We start from the raw sequence: 21,860 nt of genomic DNA on the forward strand, positions 1-21,860 counted from the left end.
TCTCTCTCTCTCTCTCTCTCTCTCTCTCTCTCTCTCTCTCTCTCTCTCTCTCTCTCTCTCTCTCCCCCCTCTCTCAACTCATTTCTCTGATATCTTTCTTTGTCTTTTTTTCTCTGTTCTCTCTCTGACTTTAACTTTCTTTTTTCTCTGTTCTCTATGTTACTCTTTGTCTCTGTCTTGGTATCTCTCTCTTTCTATCTCTGTCTGTTTCTTTCTCCCTTCTCATAGGTGGGCTCTGCATTGCTCAGTCAGTGCGAATTCCTCAAGAACGGAAATACAAGCCTTCTGATTTTGATAGAGTTATCAAACAGCTCTTGGATACTCCCAACTCCAGGGCCGTGGTGATTTTTGCCAACGATGAGGATATAAAGTAAGGATGACTGATGAAGTTTGTTAATATGCATGTGACAACCTTCAGAAGAAGGCAGATCAGGATGAAGGCACCAGCAGGGAAAAAGAGAGTATTGGATCAAAGCTATTATTACATACTGACAAAGTCAATATATGCTTTCTAAGCTGCATACTTAATGATAGGAAACAATGCAAGTCACAGCAGGTTGCTGTCATTCATTTTGGTCTCCTCCCCACCTCCTATTAGCAGAAGTGCTGTGTTATTTTATTTTTTAAAGTTAAAGACCAGTGAACCCTTTGGAGGGTCTTTATTTAGTAAGCATTACAACATACTAGAAGACTTTTATCTGTTATGTTAAAGACTATAAATCTGGAAGCAAATATTTGGCATTCTACAATAGATAAGAGTTTGCTTTTAATTTTGAATCTTGATTGTTGGATTCAGTCTTGGGAATTTACATGAGATTCTGGGCACTGGTCAAGAGAATGATTACTCAATACTCGGTGGCTATATGACAAGTGAAGTAGCTTCTGACTTTCAGATTTGAGAGAGGACACCCTCTTGTCAACTTTGCCTTACATGAAAACATGGGAGCATTGACTAATCACTACTGGGTGTGCAAGGCTCTAAAGCAGTGATCCCAAAGTGGGTGCTACTGCCCCCTAGTGGGCGCTGCAGCAATCCAGGGAAGTGGTGATGGCCACACTTTTTTTGCATTACATTCTATTCTGAGTTCAATAAATTTCCAGGGGGCGCTAAGTAATATTTTTTCTGTAAAGGTGGTAGTAGGCCAACAAAGTTTGGGAACCACTGCTCTAAAGATATAAAAAGAACAGGAAGAGGGTATCCTACCATCAGGAACCTTGCATTCCACCTTCACCAACAAGAAGAATAAAACTAAAATGAAAGTCATTTTCAAGATCAATGAGGTCATAGTTTAATAAAAGACTAAAATCCCTAACACATCTAATATATCTATAAAAATAAAAAATTTAGAATTTGAATCTATCATCTTAAAATTTATTGATATAATAATAAAAATGTATTTGTTAAATATCATTTATATTATATCATTGTTAATAATAAATATTTTATTCATTAATCACATTAATGAATAAAATATTTGAGTTAAAATTCTAGGAAACCATAAATTTACTCTTAGAATTTGGGGAATCCTATAATATGATAGAAACCATATGGATTTTTCCATTTTTCAAGAACTTACTAAATGGATGTCATATTTGATTGGACTGGACTAAAATATCAGTATTTTTGCTCTATTCTTTCCATTAACTCCAGGCATTCAACTTCTGTCCACAGGCAGATCCTGGCGGCAGCCAAAAGGGCAGACCAATTGGGTCATTTCCTCTGGGTGGGATCAGACAGTTGGGGCTCCAAAGTGAACCCATTGCATCAGAATGAAGACATAGCAGAAGGAGCCATCACCATTCAGCCAAAGAGAGCTACGGTAGAAGGTAAGCAGCAGATTTCCCAGCGTTAGTTCTTCTCCTTCATCAGAGCCAGGAGAGTCTGGGAACAGGTATGATGTGGGCCAAGGCAGGTGTGTGAGCCGGTGGCCCCACGGCTCATACATCATTTATTCATCGGCGTTTCAAGTCTAGCCTCTGTGAAGCACAAATGAGGTCACACACCTTCCCGGGTGCATCCTCTGAGTTGATATTCCTCTTTTCAATGAACTATATTATTTTCCCAATGGTAGAAATATTAGCATGCATTTTTTTCACTCATACCACAGGAGTTTTCTGATAGTATAGCATTACAGTTAATACGAAGAGAAATAACAATACACTCACACTCGTATGTGAGTGAGATACATTATCTGAGCGAATAAATTCCCTTTGTAATTTATCCATTACTTTCCTAGCAGGATAACTATGGGAAATGTTTCCCCCCATTACCTCTCAAGGTCCCTTCCAGCCCTGTGAGCCTATGATTACACAGCATATCACCCCCTTTTAGGAGCCTGCATCCATCTCATCCCTGTAAGCTTTTGAGGCCTCTGCCTTCCTGATAGCTCCAGGGACCTTCCAGAAGCAGGAGGGTGGAGGGAAATCTAATTGGCATCCTTCTGGGCTAGGAAAACTTGCTGATTACAATTTATGTTCTCATTTAATTTGAAAAGAAAAGTTCTTTCAAAAGTAGACACTATGTAAAGAAAGACAACTCCTCCATGGGTACCCAGCTTTGTATTTCTTTGTTAGACCTTGTCTCCAAAGGCTCCCTGGAATATGCTTCACACATTAAAATGAGCTCTATCTTCTCATTCAAAGGGGGATCAACTATTTGCATTCCTTTTTGCTTTGCCTCCACTCTAGCCTAATTAATTATTCTCTTCAGAACACTGGATGCCTGGTCTGTGTAGGCTTTTAGAAAGCTCAGGTGACTTTTCTCAGCCTCCTTCTTACATGTTCTGAGTTTTAAAAAATTCCTGAGAGTCACTTGTATATCACCTGTAGCTCCTCCTGAATTTTCATAGCATCAGTCCAAGCTCTAGAAGAGAAATTCTTAACCTTTTTTTTTTTTTTTTGGTGTCATAGACACATTTGGCAAACTGGTGAAAACTATGGCCCCCTTCACAGAATTATTTTGTTGTTGTTGAGTTGTATCTGACTTTTCATGACCTCATTTGGACTGGTTTGCTGTTTCTTTCTGCAGCTCATTTTATAGATGGGGAAAGTGAGGCAAACAGGGTTAAAGTGACTTGCCTGGAGAAGCATAACTAGTAAGTGTCTAAAGTAAGATTTGAACCCAGATATCCCCAACATCAGACTGGTACTCTATCCATTGTGCCACCTAGGTGCTAATTTGATGTGCCTTCAAAGCATTAAATAAAATACGTATGATTTTAAACAAACAAACAAAAAAGTAGTTGTATATTTATTTTTTAAAAAGAAAAAAAGTTTGATTCCAGGTTCAAATCTCTTCCACTAGGATTAGAAAACATCTCAGAAGCCATATAAGATCACATAATAATGGTGATGATGATGATGATGATGATGATGATGATGATGATGACGACAATGATAACTACAACAGCACTAGCTGATGTGATGCTTTCAGGTTTTTCAAACATTTTATATATGTTAACTCTCAACAACTAGGTGGCTCAGTAGATAAAACTGACTACTTGTAGTCAGGGAATTTTGAATTAGAATCATTGCTTCAGACACTTACTAGATTTATGTCCCTGGATAAGTCACTTTAAGCCTTTTGAGTTCAGATTGTTCAACTGTAAAATGGGGATAGTGGTAGCACCTAATTCAGAGGCAGGGTCTTTGTGAGGATCAAATGAGTTATCCTAAGTAAAATGCCTTGTAAATCTGAAAACTCTATATAAATGCTAGTTGCTGTTATCATCATCCTTATAATTATTATCTCTTTTTAGCTTCACAACAGTTCTGGGAGGTCAGTCCTATTATTATCCTCTTTTCATGGATGAAGAAATAGCCTGAGAAAAGTTAATGTCTCACTTTCTAGATATTCTGTGGCTAGAAAGAATAGGAGGGAGAGTCTGAACTCAAGTCTTTCCGACTCCAAGTCCATATCATTATCTATTATATGATGCAGGCCTAGATTTAGAGCTACAAATGACTTTAGAAGCCATGTAGTTCAGCCCCTCCCCTCTATGGTTACAGATGAAGAAAATGAGGCTATATTGGATAAGATTCAGAAAGGAATGAAATTTGAACTTAGATCATCTGATTCCAAGATTACTAAAAAAGATTTTCTTTTGCAAAGCTAATTATAGGTCTCTCTCTCTCTTTATCTATCTGTCTGTCTGTCCATCTGTTCATCCATCCATCTATCTATCCATCTATCTATTTCTCTATCTATCTATCTATCTATCTATCTATCTATCTATCTATCTATTTCTCTCTCTCTCTCTCTCTCTCTCTCTCTATCTATTCTTATATCATGGTATCTTAATGCTGATTAAAATCAAAGATTTTTTCATGATCTTCCTAGACTAGAGTTATCTCAAAGTGTGTAGTGAATTTCTGAAATGAAACTGAATTTTATTTCCTACATATTTGTGTGAGAGTGCAGGTTGAAGGAAGAGAGAGAAGATAATGATGAGTATAATTGAGAAATCAAATGGAGTATCCAAACTATGCCAAAGGTTGGAATTAATTCTTCTTACAGAGAAATAGAAAGAGAAAAAGTGATTAACAAATGCATAATTATTCTACTAATACTAAAATTTGGGAATATTCTCATCCTCTCATAGTGTAGTATGCAAAGGAGGAGGGGGAATGTGAATTTTTTTTTATTCCTACAGAAAATGCCCTGACTGCTTTCTATGGGGCTCAGGTGTAAGATGTGTGGAAAATCCTGCTTTAAGTTTTCATTGATTTAGAACTTATCTGACTCTTATTTCTACATTAAATAAAACATCCAGATGCAGTATAGCTAGAGAATCATGTGTGTGTGTGTGTGTGTGTGTGTGTGTGTGTGTTTGGAGATGGAGATTCTCAATCATCTAAACACATTTACATATGCACAATTATTTGTTAGATATATAGATGTATTTTTTCTGGTTTCACCTGAAAAAGTTTGATGCTATATGAATATGCATACATATACAAGTCATAGGTCACATCACACATCTTATATATCCTAAATACATGTATTTATATATATTTGTGTCTATACATCTATATAGAGCTATTTATCTATCTATATCATGAGGCCATGATTTAAAATCAAAGACCTAAGAGACTCTAGTGTATCAACAAAGTGTTGTGGAATTTGTAGAATATGTAAGTCAGAAGGGATTATAGGGGCAACTGGGTAGCTCAGTGGATTGAGAGCCAGGCCTAGAGATGGGAGGTCCTAGGTTCAAATCCGGCCTCAGACACTTCCCAGCTGTGTGACCCTGGGCAAGTCACTTGACCCCCATTGCCTACCCTTACCACTCTTTCACCTATAAGCCAATACGCAGAAGTTAAGGGTTTAAAAAATTAAAAAAAAAAAAAAGGGATTATAGACCTCAGAGGTCATTAACTTTAAACCATCCATGAAAGAAATCTCTCCTATAATATATGGTGTGAGTGAGTAGCTTTTTAGTTTCTGCCTAAAGACCTCCCAAGAAAGAACACTGACTCACTACTGAAGTCAGTCCATTCCATTTTGGAACAGCTCGAATCACAAAGAATGTTTCCTGATATCAAACTTATGTTTGCCTTTTTTGCAAAATTTGTCATTGCTCCTGATTTTGTGCCTAGGGGACAAAGAGAACCAATTTTCAAATACCTAAAGACTCCTATTATTTAATCTCTACTTTTTTACTCCTTTTTGCATGAGGGTCGTATTTATTCTCCTTTTACATCAAAACAGTTCCATAAAGTTTTATGTCATTATTTGTGGTAGTGTGGAAGAAAACCTATTTCTAAAAGGTAAATCAAAGGACCATGAGCTCTGTTTGGCATCTCTTCTTGACTGAAGGTGGCTAAAAGGATAGCCCTCATGATGGCCTGCAGGTCTGTCATTTTAGGAGCATCCTGGTTAAGTTTGGTGAAATTCATCATTAGGTTGGCTGCAGAGGAATGAATTATTCAACCTCAGGTATTCTTAAAGATCATCTTCTAAATTATAGAAAGAATACAATTGTCATTAGCGAAAAGGACCCACATCAGCAACATGGAATCAATAGAGCAACGATTTTGAACGGAAGGAATTTTAGAAGCCAGCTAGGTTAGCAGCTTCATTTTACAGGTGAGGAAACTGAGGCACTGAAAGATTAAGTGACTTGCCAAAGGTCACATAAGAAATGGAACTAGAACTTAAGTCCTCTACTCCCAAAACCAGCACTCTTTCTGCAATACTATCATAGATTCTTGATATCAATAGACTTTATCAGTAAAATAATCCCAGTATATCACACCCAAGGAAGCCTCTTTGTTTAATAGGGAAGATGTCGCAGCCACTATTAGCCAAGGACTAGAAAGAGAGTCACAGAAAGGCCTATATTGACATCTTTGGCTGCTTGGTGCTTTCAGGAGGGCCAAGGAATGTCTCAAACCTTGGCAGTGCTCTTCTTCTATTTCCTGAGCCAAAACACTTCTGTAATTTTTGGTTTCTCTGTATTGTCTGATGAGCCAAGGAATCCCTGGCATCTTCTTTGCCTCTGTGTTGCCCCATTAACCCAGGCTTTCAATAATCATCTCCAGCTCTGAATAGCTCCACTGAGAGGAAAATACCCAAGTCTCTGTCAACCGATTGCCCTTCAAATCATTCTACCACTTGGGGGCTAGCTTAGTCCAGGGCAATCCATGGACTGGGAACCGAGGGTCACAAGGCAGTGTCTTTTCAAGTTTCATCATCATTGACATTAGAGAGATGTTGTAAGTGAAGCTGGGTTTTCTGAAATGACTCTAATTGTCTTCCCAATTGATGATAAGTTTCAAATACTTCTTTAAAACAGCTTGTTTCTTGACACAACTTGGAGATATGTAAGTATACAGAAAAGTGTGTGTGTGTGTGTGTGTGTGTGTGTGTGTGTGTGTGTGGCAGGGGTGGGGGGGCAGGTGGTGATGGAGAGGAGCAAAATTGTTTGGACCTGGCATAAATTCATTGTCTTCATATTTTTCAGTATTAGTAATAGATAACACATCTAATTATTTAAAGTTAATCAAGTAGTATACATATGTTTTCTCCTTTGATCCTCAAAACAAATCTAAAGTTGAATGTCAATTAATCAATAAGAATTTATTAAGAACCTACTATGTATCAAGCCCTGTACTAAGTGCTATAGATATAAAAGGAGAGAAAAGGCAATCCTTGACCTCAAGGAAGTCATGATCAAATACATCATTACTCTCTTATTACAGAGTAGAAAACCAGAGCAGAGTGGCTAATGACTTGCCCAGACAAGAACTGGACTTGAATCTCCAAGAAGTCATCTCTGAACCTCTTTCTTTCTAGTTCTTACTGGGATCAGCTGAATCATTTTGAAAATAATCTTTTTAATTTTTTTTTCCTTTCCTAAACTCAAGGAAGTTCAGAGCTGTGATAAAGGGCCTAAATGACAAAAATCAGGTTTGAATATGACTGTGTCCTATTTTAGCTTTACTCAGTTACCACTCATGTTCATGGAAACGTAGATTTAGAGATGGAAAGTCTAACCCTCTCTTTTATAGTTAAGATAAATAAGACACATTTAGTGAATTGGTCAAGTTTACACACTTGTAAATTCTCAAACAAGATTTTAATCCATATATTCTGATGTGAAATCCTTCACTCTTTCCACTAACCTTGAGTCATTTTTCCTATGGCACTTTATTTTTTTTTATTATTTTTCATTTTTAACATGGTTACATGATTTAAGCTCCTACTTTCCCCTTCACCCCCCGCAATCCCCCCATCCATGGCCAACACACATTTCCACTGGTTTTGTCATGTGTCCTTGATCAAGACCTATTTCCAAATTGTTGATAGTTGCATTGGTGTGGTAGTTTCGAGTCCACATCCCCAATCATGTCCACCCCGACCCATGCGTTCAAGCAGTTGTTTTTCTTATATGTTTCCTCTCCTGCAGTCCTTCCTCTGAATGTGGGTAGTGTTCTTTACCATAAATCCCTCAGAATTGTCCTGGGTCATTGCATTGCTGCTGGTACAGAAGTCCATTGCATTTGATTTTACCATAGTATATCAGTCTCTGTGTACAATGTTCTTCTGGCTCTGCTTCTTTCACTCTGCATCAGTTCCTGGAAGACTTTCCAGTTCACCTGGAACTCCTTCAGTTTATTATTCCTTTTAGCACAATAGTATTCCATCACCAGCATATGCCATAATTTGTTCAGCCATTCCCCAATTGAAGGACATACCCTCCTTTTACAGTTTTTTGCCACCACAAAAAGTGCAGCTATAAATATTTTCGTACAAATCTGTTTATTTATGATCTCTTTGGGGGTACAAACCCAACAATGGTATGGCTGGATCAAAGGGCAGGCATTTTTTTTATAGTATGGCACTTTATTTTTAGACAACAATATGTCTCAATCATGGTCCAAAGAACCTCATAAACAAGAACTTCATCATTCTGAAAAATCATGTCAACCAGGGTCAGCTGGGTAGCATAGTGGATAGAGTGCTAGGCTTTGAGTCTGGAAGACTCCTTTCCTGAGTTGAAATCAGACCTTGGATACTTTCCAACTGTGTGATCTTGGGCAAGTCACTTAAACTCATTTGCCTTAGTTTCTTCATCTATAAAATGTACTGGAGAAGGAAATGGCAAACCACTCTGTATCTCTACCAAGAAAATCCTAAATAGGTTCATGAAGAGTTGGATTTGACTGAAAAAGACTGAAGGTTTAGTCTTCCACTTTTCCTGACATAGTATATATTCAGTTGACAAATCTTATAAATGATTATTTTGGTAACAATAATGGACTTCCCTCATGAGGATTAAAGGGCTTTTTGGGGATGGGGTAAGGTGAAGGGTAGGAGTATGATGGTAAATGTTTTAACAACTGACAGTTGCTCTGGATCCTTCTAGGAAAAGGTTCTGATGCCTTACTTATCAGTTTTAATTTGCAGGACTAAAATGCCTTCCATCACTTTCCTAAGTCTACAAGCCCATAAAACAATAAAGGAGGCTCCATTTGTAGTATTTACTTGTTAAAAGAGAATAAGTGCTTAATAATGAATTACTAGTGAATAATAAGTACATAATAAGAAGGCATACATGCTTAAATAGCAAAGTCAATAGTCTGCAGAGGCACTTTAAGCAGGGTCCAGCCCTTCCCTGGGGGGAGAGGAAGAAGTGTACCTCCTTCTACTAGCAGAAGGAAATCAAGTTGGTTTTCTAGTTCCAGCTGAATTCCACTTCTTTCCCCCTTTAGAATGTGCCCCCTTCTCCCACCCCAGTTGGAGGGAATATTTTTGCTTGATCTTTTTGTCCTTTGGGTTTCACACTGCCTTACGCTATTGAGCTTTGAAAAAATGCTTGTTGTTGGATTGATGGATTTCCTAATTCTGCCAGTAATCAGAATGCTCTGAACTCCCTTAGCAAGCATTGTCTGCACCACACATTTAGCACCAGTCACATATTTGCTTGTGGTGTTAATTATTTTTTATGTGTATCAGCTATAACCATAAAGCACTAAGACCATTTTTTTGAGATGACTTATGGAATCAGTCTCAGTATTTTCCAATTAGATTGCAAACTCCTGCATATAGCATGTAATTTCTCACTATGTACAGTTAGACTCTAAAGTTTCTATTTCTGTTGTGTCACCCTTAGTACAAACCTGTAACTTGATTCATGCTATGTGAAAATAATGACTCAAACTCTGTCCCTGCTTCCCATGTAAAGTGTGAAATGCAAACGTATTATGATTCACTGTAGATCATGAACGGCAATAATAAAGATTCTTAAGTTCAAGGGGGCATTTAGCTGGCACAGTGGATAAAGCATCCACTCTGGAGCCAGGAGGACCTTCGTTCAAACCAGCCTCAGCCACTTTGTAACTGTGAGACTCTAAGAAAGTCACTTTACCCTGTTTGCCTTAGTTTCCTCATCTATAAAAAGAATTGGAGAAGGAAATGGTAAACCACTCTAGTACGTTTGTCAAGAAAAAACCCAAAAGGGGTCACAGAGTCTAATATGACTGAAAACAATTAAAGAACAACAAAAATTCAAGTAAATGTAAATTTCAAGCTTGAAAATGAAAAAGTAAGTAGAATTCTAATTAATAATTAATTTATCAGACTTCTACACATTGCTGGACACTAGCCTTCCTTTTATTTTTACCACTGACATAAATGTTCCAACTGGTAATAGCAGAAAGATTCATTTTCCTAATATTCTCCAACAAACTATTTCATCTCTAGTAACTTGGAATCCTATCACCTGAATTTGCATCCTGATTCTATCACTCACAAGCTGGGTGATGTTGGGCAAGTCACTCTAACTTCCCTGGGACTAACTTTCCTCATCTGTAAAATGAAGGAGTTTGGCTAGATAACTCTTAGGTCTCTTCCAGCTATAACTGTCTGTGGTCCTTTAAGACTGAATACATGAACAAATGAAAAACAATAATTTATTAAGTACTTGATATATGACAGTGTTGAGGATGAGAACACAAGAAGAAATAGCTTTCTAATTCCTCTCTCAGCCTCAAGTCCCTGCTTACTCCAGTCCTTCCTCCATTCAGCTGCCAAAATGATTTTGGAAAGCAATGAACTCTTGTGGCTCTGTGTGTCTCTAAAAATTCATTACAAACCTCCCTAGCATTTAAAGCTTTTTATAACCTAGTCTTCCCTCATCCTCTGAAACAACTCAGCTGAATGAGAATGATAAAAGAGAAAGAAAAACAAAGACTAAGCCAGGTTGTAACTACCTATTTAGAAATAAAGAATTATGTGAAGATAGCATCAAAGAATAAGTATAGGTGTCAGACAAGGAGAAGAATTAAAGGAGAGAAGGAAAAGAAAGTGGTATTGTGAGAAGGTAGGTGAAGAGGTACTTTCTGATTTCTTTTTTAAAGACTTTTAAAAATAGAGACCTGACCCCATGAGAACTAGAAATTTCAGTATCTCCCAAGAAATTTCATAATTAAAAAACAAACAAACAAACAAACAAACAAACAAACAAACAAACAAACAAACAAACAACTGGGTAATACCTGTCCTAGGTAGACTGCTTACAAAAACTGACTTCTGCAACAATCCTTGAATGTTGGCAAAACATTTTGCTATTCCTTAAATTTGGCATTCCATCTTTTTCTCCTGTGCCTTTCAATAGATTGTACCATATATTCTTTTGTCTATTTATTTATCTGTTACATTAAAATCCCCAGTTAACTCCCTCACTCCCTTCTCTTCCCCCATTAGAGAAGTTATCATTTTGACAAAAAGAAATATACATGTATAAAACTATATATTTAAAAAAAATATTTTTGCTACATTTAAATACCCAATTTACTCCCTCCTTTCCCTCCTTTCATTCAACAAGGCATCATTTCACTATATATACATATATACACATATAAAACTATCTTACTTATTTCTATTCATCAATTCTTTTTCTAGAGGTGGACAAACACAAGTCATTCTTCAAACCACGTTTCTTTCGTTCTATATAATGTTTTCTTAATTCTTCTTTTTCACTCTTTATAATTTCATGTATGTCTTTCCATGTTTATCCAAAATTAGTCTGCTTGTCATATCTTACAATGCAGTAGTATCCCATCATAATGATATATCACAACTTGTTTAGCCATTCACCAATGAATGGGAATCCCTTCAGTTTCCAGTTCTTTGACAGCACAAAGAGAGCCACTATAATTATTTTAGACCATAGAGCTTCTTTTCCCTTTTTCCTGATCACTTTAGGAAATAAAATTAATAGTGGTGTTACTGGATCAAAAAGTATGTACAGTATGTTGTAAAAGTGAAATTTGGGAGATGTCATCTAAAAGTATATATATTTTCTATGGACACGTGGAAATTGTCAATCTACATTTCCTTTGGTCCAACGGGTTTCCGTTTCCGGTTCTCTGGGCGTGGGGATGCCTACGTCTCCACACAGAGGAGAGTTTAAGTCTCCTGGGTTAGGGGGGAGTGGTCTCTTGGCCAGCAGACTCGGGAGGAGACAGGAGACAATTATGGCTAGGCGGCAAGTTTTGAATGCTTACAAGCGCGTGGTCTAATAACTTTATCTATCAGCATGGCTTTAATTAAAATACTAATATATATATTTATACCAGCCTTTATTATTTTTTATCCTTATAATGTACAGCTATATAATACTTTATGCATAATTCCAGATTCTTCTCCATGATGATTTGGTTCACAGTTCTACCAGTAGTATATTAGTGCTCCCATTTTTCCATATCCCCTCCAGTGTCTGTCATTTTCCCCCTTAATCATTTGAATCATTTGAGTCAATTTGAAAGATGTGCAATAGTATCTCAGAGTTAATTTATTTGCTTTTATCTAATCAACTATGATTTAGAATATTGTTTCATATAGATTTTTATAGCTTTTATATTTTAAAGAGGCCTTCTTCCCACCTTTCAATTCAAATGGCACCTCTTTTAGGAAGTCTTTCCTGATTGACTCTAGTTGTTAGTACCCCCTTTTCCCCCAAAATAATATGTATGTGCTGATCAATTTCTATTCTGTTTCCAAGTATAATAATAATACTAAAAACTAGTATTTTTATAATGCTTTAAGATTTACGAAGTACTTTACAAACATATTCTTATTTTAGCTCCACAACGACCCTGGGAGGCAAGTGTGATTAAAATCCCTTTTTTACTGATAAGGAAACTGAGACTCAGGTTAAGTAATTTATTTGGTATTACTAAACTTTTACATATCTGATGCTAGATTTGAACTTTCAGACTCGAAGGCCCAGTGTTTTTACTCTTGATGCCTTCCAGCTACCTTATAGGACATATCTTCTTGAGGGGATACTTTTCGTCTTATCTTTTTATCTCCAACATGAAGCCAAATATCTCACACACACAGGAAGAGCTTAATAATAATATTAGATTCGATTGGAGTACTTAATAGGGGAAGGATGAAGGAAGAGGGTTAGGGCACCCCATTATAGACATTTTTTCTTAATTTACTTCTTTAACATTTGAAAAGATAAATCATTATCATCTCCAGGTATTGAGCATGTCATGAAAAGCTTGTGTGACTAAAGACTTATAGCTCTAAGGATCCTTGACAGACAGATTTGCCAACCAAGAAGATTTAGCACTAAACTAGAAAAAGCCAAGTATGTCTGTTCCCTCTACTACTGCAGTACACCCATGAACACTTCACATCTCTGGTGTAAATATGTACATTAATGATGATTATGGTACAAAGTAAGGGTAGATATCAGAAAATAACTACTGATAGTGAGGTAGTAAAAGTAAGTCAGAAACTCTGAGAGTGAAAGAGGAAGTTTTGGATTAGTTTGCAGTTTGAATCATGTTGGTTTATACCAGTGATTCCCAAAGTGGGCGCTACCGCCCCCTGGTGGGTGCTGCAATGATATGAGGAGGCGGTGATGGCCACAGGTGCCTTTATCTTTCCTATTAATTGCTATTAAAATTTTAAAAAATTAATTTCCAGGGGCACTGGAAAAATAAGTAATATTTTTTTCTGGAAAGGGGGCAGTAGGCCAAAAAAGTTTGGGAACCACTGGTTTATACCATGGTGGAACAGTGGATAAAGAACTGACTTGGAATTATATGACAAGTTTAAATCCTCCCTTAGACACTAAATAACTATGTGACCTTGGCCAAATCATTTAAGCTCTGTTTCATTATCAACTTTAGTTTCCTCATCTACAAAATGGGGATAATAATTGTACTTTTATTTGATACTATTATTTTGTAAGCATGTATATACACATATATGTATATGATTATAATTTTACAGATAAAGAAACCAAGACAAACAGGATTAATTGTCTTGCCCAAGGTCACACAGCTAGACTGGATTTGAACGCAGGTCTTCCTGATTCCCAGACCATAATTCTATTACCTACCTGTCTTCAACAATAACAAATGATTTATTCTGTACTTAGAGTACATACATTATGTTACATATAGTCATCTCACATTATATCATTATATATTATATTATATTACATAGTTTATTACATTAAATTATATATGATATATTGTATTACATGCATTATATATCATATTATTTATTACATTTTTACATATATGTTATATTATTACATTACATATAACACATAATATATATTATATATAATCCACAATACATAACATATGAATATTATATCTAAAATATACAAAATAGAATATAACAAAAATATAACATTATATAAATATAAATATGTAAATAAATATTTTATTGTGGGCTTGTGAGGATCAAAAACACAGTACTTATGAAGCATTTTTAAACCCTTACAACTCTGCCAGTTCATGGACTTCCTAGTGGCTGTTCACAAACAATTCTAGCCCTTCTCCACCAGAGGATGACAAAACAAATTAGGCTCTGGAATCTTTCAGACCTTGTAAGATTTTTTTAGAGTATTCTGAGTGATTGGGAAGCATTCCACCAGAAGAAGAGGAAGTTCACAGAAGAATTCACACACAAAACGCTGGAAATGAATGGAGATTGAGTAGAGTAAAGGGATTTATCATAGAACCCAGAGACCCCATGATTATAGAATGAATCTTTGAAAGCCAATATAAAGGATGGAAGATTTAAATAGCCTGAAATTAGGATGTGGAAGCAGGACAATCAAAAGAAAATCCTCTTGATTGGTTCCAGATATGGTAGAAGTATAATGAGTACAGGAGGACTTTTAGATCCTTAGCAATAAGACTGTAAAAAGTGTTAAGAAAATGTAATCAAAAGGATACCACTGGGTATGGAATCAGAAGGAGATCAATTCAAATCTTACCCAGAATTACTAGCTGTATTTCTCTGGACAAACCCTCTGGGCCTCAATTTCCTGATATATAAAACAACTGTGTTAAACTCAAATGACTTATTATGTTCACCTCTAAAGTGATGATCCTATTGTGAGGACCATACTGACTCCTGGGAATAGATGAAAAAGAAAATTAAAACAGCATAAAGCCAAGAAGACTGAGGTCTGTACAGCATGCAACTAGAGTAAAATGTCACACTGAGAACAATGTGGAGGCAAAAATTCTGTTTGTTCTCTACTGGAGGTCCACCCAGGGCAGTACTGTGAGTCACAGGAACATAAATGATAATAGTCTGCATTTATATAATACTCATATTTGCAAATTGATTTACATGCATTAGCTTTTCTGAACTTCAAAACTCTTTGAGATAAGGATTGCCTGTATAATGATAGGGTTGTATAAAAGTAAGCCCTACCAGAATAGGGAAAGGGCTTACCTATAATCCAGGTAATTCAGTTGTTAGTATTTATGTTTTCTCTTGTTATATAAACAAACCTCTTCTATGTTTGTTGCCTTCTGAGCCTAAGTGCTTTAGGGGACCTGGTAGATAACTGGGGAATGTTATTTATTGAAATTACCAGCTTTCGCCTTATTTAGACTAGACAAAACCAGAAGGGTTTTGGAGAGACTCCCCCAGAGTATCTCCTATCCCTCAAAGTGACCTCCAGCAAAGGAATGACATGATTCTATTTGCTTTAATGAGCACATATACACATTTTCCCTCTCCTCGAGGAATATCTCACTTTCTTTTATAGAAGAAAGCAGCAGTGCATGAGTATATGCTTATCAGTATTTGAGTGCAGCATTCTAGGAAAGGAAGCAAAATTAAAAAAAAAAAAAGCCAAGAAGAGGTATCAGCATGGAGAAACAACATCCTAAGTATGGAGAGATACAGATAGTAGGCTGTACATGGTAACAGTAGCATTGATGTAAGCTGTCAAACCAACAGTGGGGATGCCATTAATTAAGAGGAGCAGAGGGGAAAAGAGGCTCAGTGGTTTATAGGACCTCAAGAAAACTGGAAAGAATTGGAAGGAAATAAAGTCTTTGAAGTAGGGGTGAAAGAAATGAAACAATTTGGTAATTGAATCGAGGAAAAAAAAAGCTTCAAACATTATGAAGCTAGATAAGCAGGATTTCTGTCTGCTAAGAGTAATGTAATGAGCCCTGTCCAAAGCTACTTTCACTTCACTCTTCAATGCAATGGCTACTTCCTTATCACAAAGACAAGGAGGTTGTTTTTATCTGCTGTCAAGTTTTAGGAATTCATTGCTTAAAAAGTCTCCTCTGGCATGAGACAGTTAAATGAACCTGGAGACTAATAGATTATTGTCAGCATCCACTGGGTTATCTTCCTGACACGTTCACTGCTAGAATGGAATAAAGAACCCTCACATATAGTTAATAAGTATAATTAACTTAGACATAATGATCAGCAGAAGATAGAAGGACATGAAATTTTATTAAATTCAAATATAGAAGCCAAGAGGTTGTGAGCTTTTTAAGAGGTCTATTAAACTGCTCAAATGGATTTCAAAAGCAAAAAAAGATTATTGAAAAAAATTCACTATAATTTATTAAAGTTGAGGGATTTGCTTGTATTTCCTAGCAAAAATAATAAATTATCATATGTAGCAGTTTTGATGAACCTAGGGTATGAGTGCTGGAGCAGACTGCTCCCTTCCCCCTTTCCACACAAAAATGAGGACACTTTTCACACCACCTGCCCCTCGGCACAGCAACCCAATGGGAGTGCTTCCTCCTTCCCCTCTCTGGGGGAAGGCAGGGGCCTCATATGCAGTGTGACTGGGTACCCAGTCTCTAAAAGGTTCGCCATCACTGGTATATAGGCTATCCATTATTCTTTGAATGGAAAAAGAAGCCTTAAAATAGGGGTTCTTAATATTTTTGTGTCAAAGATACCCTTGGCAGCCTGGTAAATCTTATGGTCCTTTTCTCAGAATACTTTTTTTTAAATGAGTAGAGTAAAATATATCAAATTCTAAAGGAAATATAAGCATAATGAATTGGGGCATGGCTTAACAAGTTATGGTATAAGGTTGTAATGAAATTCTGTTGTACCATAAGAAACAATAAATGAGATAATTTCAGAAAACTTTTGGAAAAACTTTTATGAACTGGTGCAAAATCAGGAGAACTGGAATATTTTCAAAAGAAATAGAAATATTGTAAGATACTAAACTATTATTGGCAATGCAAGGATGTACGAAAACCCCAGTAGTTATCTGATGAAAAGTGCAATCCACAAACATAGAAGGAACTTTCAGGGTATGAATGCAGATAAAACCATGCCATTTCTACTTCATTTCCTTCATCATTTTTTTTTCTGCACATGTGTGTATGTCTTCATTCACAACATGAGGTATAGAGAAATTTTATATTTCATGACAACACTGGAATAAGGGAGAGGAAAGGAGATGGAAGGAGGGCAAGAATTTGGATTGGAAAGATCATAAAACAATTATTTAAAAATCATTTCTGCATGTAATTAAAAATAATAATAGGAATTAGTGGGTTAAAAAAACAAGGAAAAGATTTTAACTCAGTAAAGTGAATCTTCCTGACTCTAGACTTTGCCCTCTATCCACTGCACAACCTAGCTTTCTATGAAAGGACCAGAATTCCTGGAAATAGAGAACTCAGAATGGACTGAGTGCCTTTGTATCTCTGAAGCTACCTGATGTTGCATTGTATTGGCTACTGTAGATTCAAAGACAAAAACAAAACAGAAAATATACTATTTTATAGTAATATATAGAGAATATATAAATAAAAGTAAAACATGTATGAGGCAAATAAAAGTAATTGAAAAGGTGATAAGGTACTAAAAATTTGGCAGAAATATGGATTCTATGAAGTAGATGTATGGAGAGGAAAGAGTATCATGGTTTATAAGCTCATATAAACCAAATAAAAAGAGCTTTTCAGGCCTAATCTGTCTTTAATTCTTCCCCTTTGGTTCCTATGGAAGGTTCTCCTATATATACTTCAGTATCTGAAATGAGAGCCTCTTGACATTCAGTAACTCACCTTTCCCTTAAAAGGTGACAACTCCTTAAATATCCTCTATGAAATAACTAGTCCAATTTTTATCTTATTACAGTCTCCACATCTTTTTATAATTTCTCATTTTTATTTCATCCTAAAACATTTATATGTGATTGAACCAAGGTATTATTTTCTCTGCAGCTTTAAAGTCTTCAACAAGGTTCATTATCACCTTTGATGTTCTTCAACCTATATTTCTTTATGGACACATTTCTCTAGATTATAATGAATAAAATTCCTTTCTCTGCTTCAAAATATCAAATTATTCACATACAAATGAGACATCATTCTATATCATTCACAAAGAGATTTGATTCTATCTTTATGCTCCAGTTCTACATGAAAGTTTATACATAAATATGTATATATAAACATTTATACACAAATATACACACACACATATATGCACACACACACAACTTTTTAATTAAACATAATTATTTTTCCATTTATTTTAGGTACTAAATTGTTCACCTAAAAGAGAGGGAATGTATTATGACTTTAACAGTTTATTTAAAGTTTTTTTTTTCCTTTATATGATATTACTTTTTGCCCCTATACTTTTATTCAGAAAAATATTTAATAGGAAAGGGAACTTAAAGGGACAATGTACTGTTGTGAGTAATTTTATAATAACTGAGGAAACAAAAGTCTGAGATATGTGGTTTTTAAGGAAGGTATGCAATTGCAGACAATTGAGTATATCCCCTCAGTAAGCACAAAGGCCCCAAAGAGAGATTTTTAAGGGTTTTTATTATAAAATATAGTTACTAGTTGAAATTTTAGAGACTTTTCAAAGTTCAGGACATCTGACTAGTTGCATCTGTGCAAAGCTTTCAAAACAGTTAGTAGTATGATATAAATTATTTCCCCCAAATCATTTGAAATACATGAAATCTATACTTAACTCAAGAAAATGAGACTTAGGTCCAGCAACTGCACAAAATGTCTACAATGACACAAAATAGAGTCAGTTTGGTCCTCTCAATTCTCCCCTTTGATCCATGGGAGTTTTAACATCTTAAGGATCACTACCTATAAGTTAATTCTATAAGATTTAAAATATAGTAAAGGTCAGCTGAGTACACTAACACGAACCTTCCTGTGACTAACCTGGAATAACCTTTAACATAGCAACTAATGGAAAATCTAAAAATAATTAAAAGACAAAGGGCAATAAGGGCCTATTTACCAATGGTGACCACTAGGCCATTTCCTTTTATGCAAATAAACTAAGAAAACATTTCCACCAGGGGTCACCTCAGGTGGGTAGTTGTATTTCTGCTATAATTTATTGAATTTTGTAAAGGCTGTTATCTATTTCTTCTCATCAATTAATAAAAGAACAACATTCTTGGTTAATTATACCACACTCTTCTCCCTATGAGGTAGTCATTAGATCTAGAACCATGCAATTTTGTAGGATTATTTGGGCTATTGAATCTTCATCAATTTGAAGAGAGTAGATAGATGAGTTTGTAGCATGGGCCAACCTTTCAACTTTAAGGGAGAGATTTCAAGTTACCCATTCTAGTGTAGTGACCCCTATATATAGAATAATAGACCAAAGGAATTTAATTCTATCCCCATGTTGTTTCATGAGGCTCTGGATAGTTGAAAGTTAATTCTGCTCCCAGTGGAAAATATATTTTCTCTTTTTAGGTTTTTGTGCCATCATTCTCCAAGCATATATTGGTTCTAAGGCAGAAGAGTGGTAACGGCTAGGTAATGGGGGTTAAGTGACTTGCCCAGGGTCATACAACTTGGAAGTGTCTGAGGCCAGATTTGACACTGGGATCTCCCATCTCTAGGCCTGGCTCTTGATCCACTGAGTTACCCAGCTGCCCCCTAGAAGCCTTTCATGAAGACTGAGAATACCAGTTTTGGACCATTCTTGAGCAAGAATAATTAAATCTCTAGTTAATTCAAGAAAAGAATGAGATGGGGGTGCAGAGGACCAGAAAGATGAGGCCAATGCTTTGCAAAGGAGCAGGAAAAGGAGTAGGTAAAACAGAATAGAGAAAAAAATTTCCACAGGTTTGTTGGGAATGTATCAACTGAAAAGGAAACCAACAAAACCAGTATTCCATGCAGTTTATATATTTCTCCCCCATGGCTAGCCTTAGATTCTTTAATTTATGATTCTCAAAAGCACCAAAATGAGGCCAAAACAAATGATTAGCTAAATTTCTTGCAGTTTTAAAACAAATTTTAAATAATGTAATGGCACATTTCTTGGTCAAATCTTGCTCATTTGGGAGCTTCCCTGTAAGCCCATGCTATAAGAAAATTTTCCAGGGAAGTTCTCTTTCATATGTTATTATTGGATCCTATTATTACCTCAATGCAACTTCCCTCAAAATGTAGGAGCTTAGTTTAGCTTAGGAATGAAATTGAGGAGAAATCTCACCTCTGAGATAACCTTCTGGGAGAAATTCTTCAGTGAGAAAATCAACTAGAGCACTTGAAGGAATTTCTCAAAGTTGCAGAGTCCTCCCTTGAATTCCTGGCTGCCTTGCCAATTATCATGATTAATTTTGTAAATAATTGAGGAAACAATGTCAAAGCTATGCCATTTATTAGAAAGGCATGTAATTAAGGAACCAATTGGATCTAGAGTCCCATCAGTAGACACAAGACTCCTGAAGAGAGATAAGAGTTCTTATAATAAAAGTAGTATTTCTACTTTTAGATTTAGGACTTTCCAGAGTTTGGAGACTGGTTACATTTGCTTGCTTCCTACGAAATAGTGATTACAATAATAAATTATTTCCTCCAAATCATATGACTTACAAGAAAGCTAAACTTAGCTAAGGAAAATAAGGGTTACCTCCACCTGTTGCACAAAATGTTGATGTTACATCAAATTAGACTTGGTTTTATATATATATATATATATATATATATATATATATATATTTATATATGTGTGTGTGTGTGTGTGTGTGTGTGTGTGTGTACAACAAGGCATGACATGCATAGGGAACAGAAAAGCCAATTTGTTGAATGGAATGAAATATGTTCAGGGAGTAATATAAAATCAAGCTAGAAATGTAGGTGGGAGCCACATTAAAGAGAATGTTAAATCCTCTCCACAGCTCCCTTAAACCATTATAATGAAATAAATAGCTCATTTCTAGTATGGTACCAAATGCAGTACTTCTCTGAGTATGCTGTAGACAAAGTTACTGTTTATATAAGCATCCAATGAAAATTCTGTTGTCATTACAATATTGCTACTTATCATTATCACTGTATTTTTAAGACTCCATCTTAATAGGTTAATTCATATTTTAAAATTTATATTTCTCAATCCATATATTAATTCAACAGCCTTAAGTTTAAGTTTGTTTTTAGCTCTATTCCTCTGCTTTACTATCTTTAGTTTTCCCTGATAAGCTTTTAATGGACAGTAAGTCATAGGGAATGAACACAATGAGAGGGAAAGTCAAATAAAGGGGAAACAAAAACTGAAGAGGAAGACAGATAGATAATATAATAGTGATTTGTTGAATGCTTGAGACAGTAGTGGAAAAATCATTTATGATCCACACATGAAACTTCTAATAAGCAAATAATGCAAATCATTATGCTTTGAGATGAATGATTTTGTTGTGGAAAACTCCTAGTTTGTACGTGACTTCCACCTGTGACTTCTATGATAGGAAATCAGCTCATAGCCTATGCTTGTTTATACAGGTGAATTAGAAATCTATGAACTTGATTAATATAAATACCAAATTAAATAGCCTCTGAAAATATGCACATTCTATATTTTTTATCCTCTTTGGTACACATTTCTAAGTGGAATTATTCAGATAACTTATAATGCTCAAATTTTGTACATTCAGTCAATTTCAGAGATTACACTTTTTGTTTTAATATTTAATATGTTCTTTATTTTCTTTGTTCTTAAGATCAAATGTTAGTGAATAAAAGATGTGGTACAGTAAAAATGATACTTTATTTAGAGTCAGAAGCCCTGGGTGCTAATATTAGCTCCT

General features: G+C 35.6%; 1 protein-coding gene across 2 annotated transcripts in view; it reads left to right on the forward strand.

Annotated features, from left to right (window-relative positions):
- GRM7 (glutamate metabotropic receptor 7) overlaps nucleotides 1–21,860 on the forward strand; it is a 903,481-nt gene that overhangs the window by 462,732 nt on the left and 418,889 nt on the right. For both annotated transcript variants that reach the window (XM_044656830.1, XM_044656831.1), the window contains exons 3-4: nucleotides 229–370; nucleotides 1,673–1,827. In XM_044656830.1, coding sequence (XP_044512765.1) covers nucleotides 229–370; nucleotides 1,673–1,827 — 297 coding nt within the window. The remainder of the gene's footprint in view (nucleotides 1–228; nucleotides 371–1,672; nucleotides 1,828–21,860) is intronic.

This window comes from Gracilinanus agilis, chromosome 1 (genome assembly GCF_016433145.1).
Source record: "Gracilinanus agilis isolate LMUSP501 chromosome 1, AgileGrace, whole genome shotgun sequence".
In the NCBI taxonomy this organism is placed as follows: domain Eukaryota; kingdom Metazoa; phylum Chordata; class Mammalia; order Didelphimorphia; family Didelphidae; genus Gracilinanus; species Gracilinanus agilis.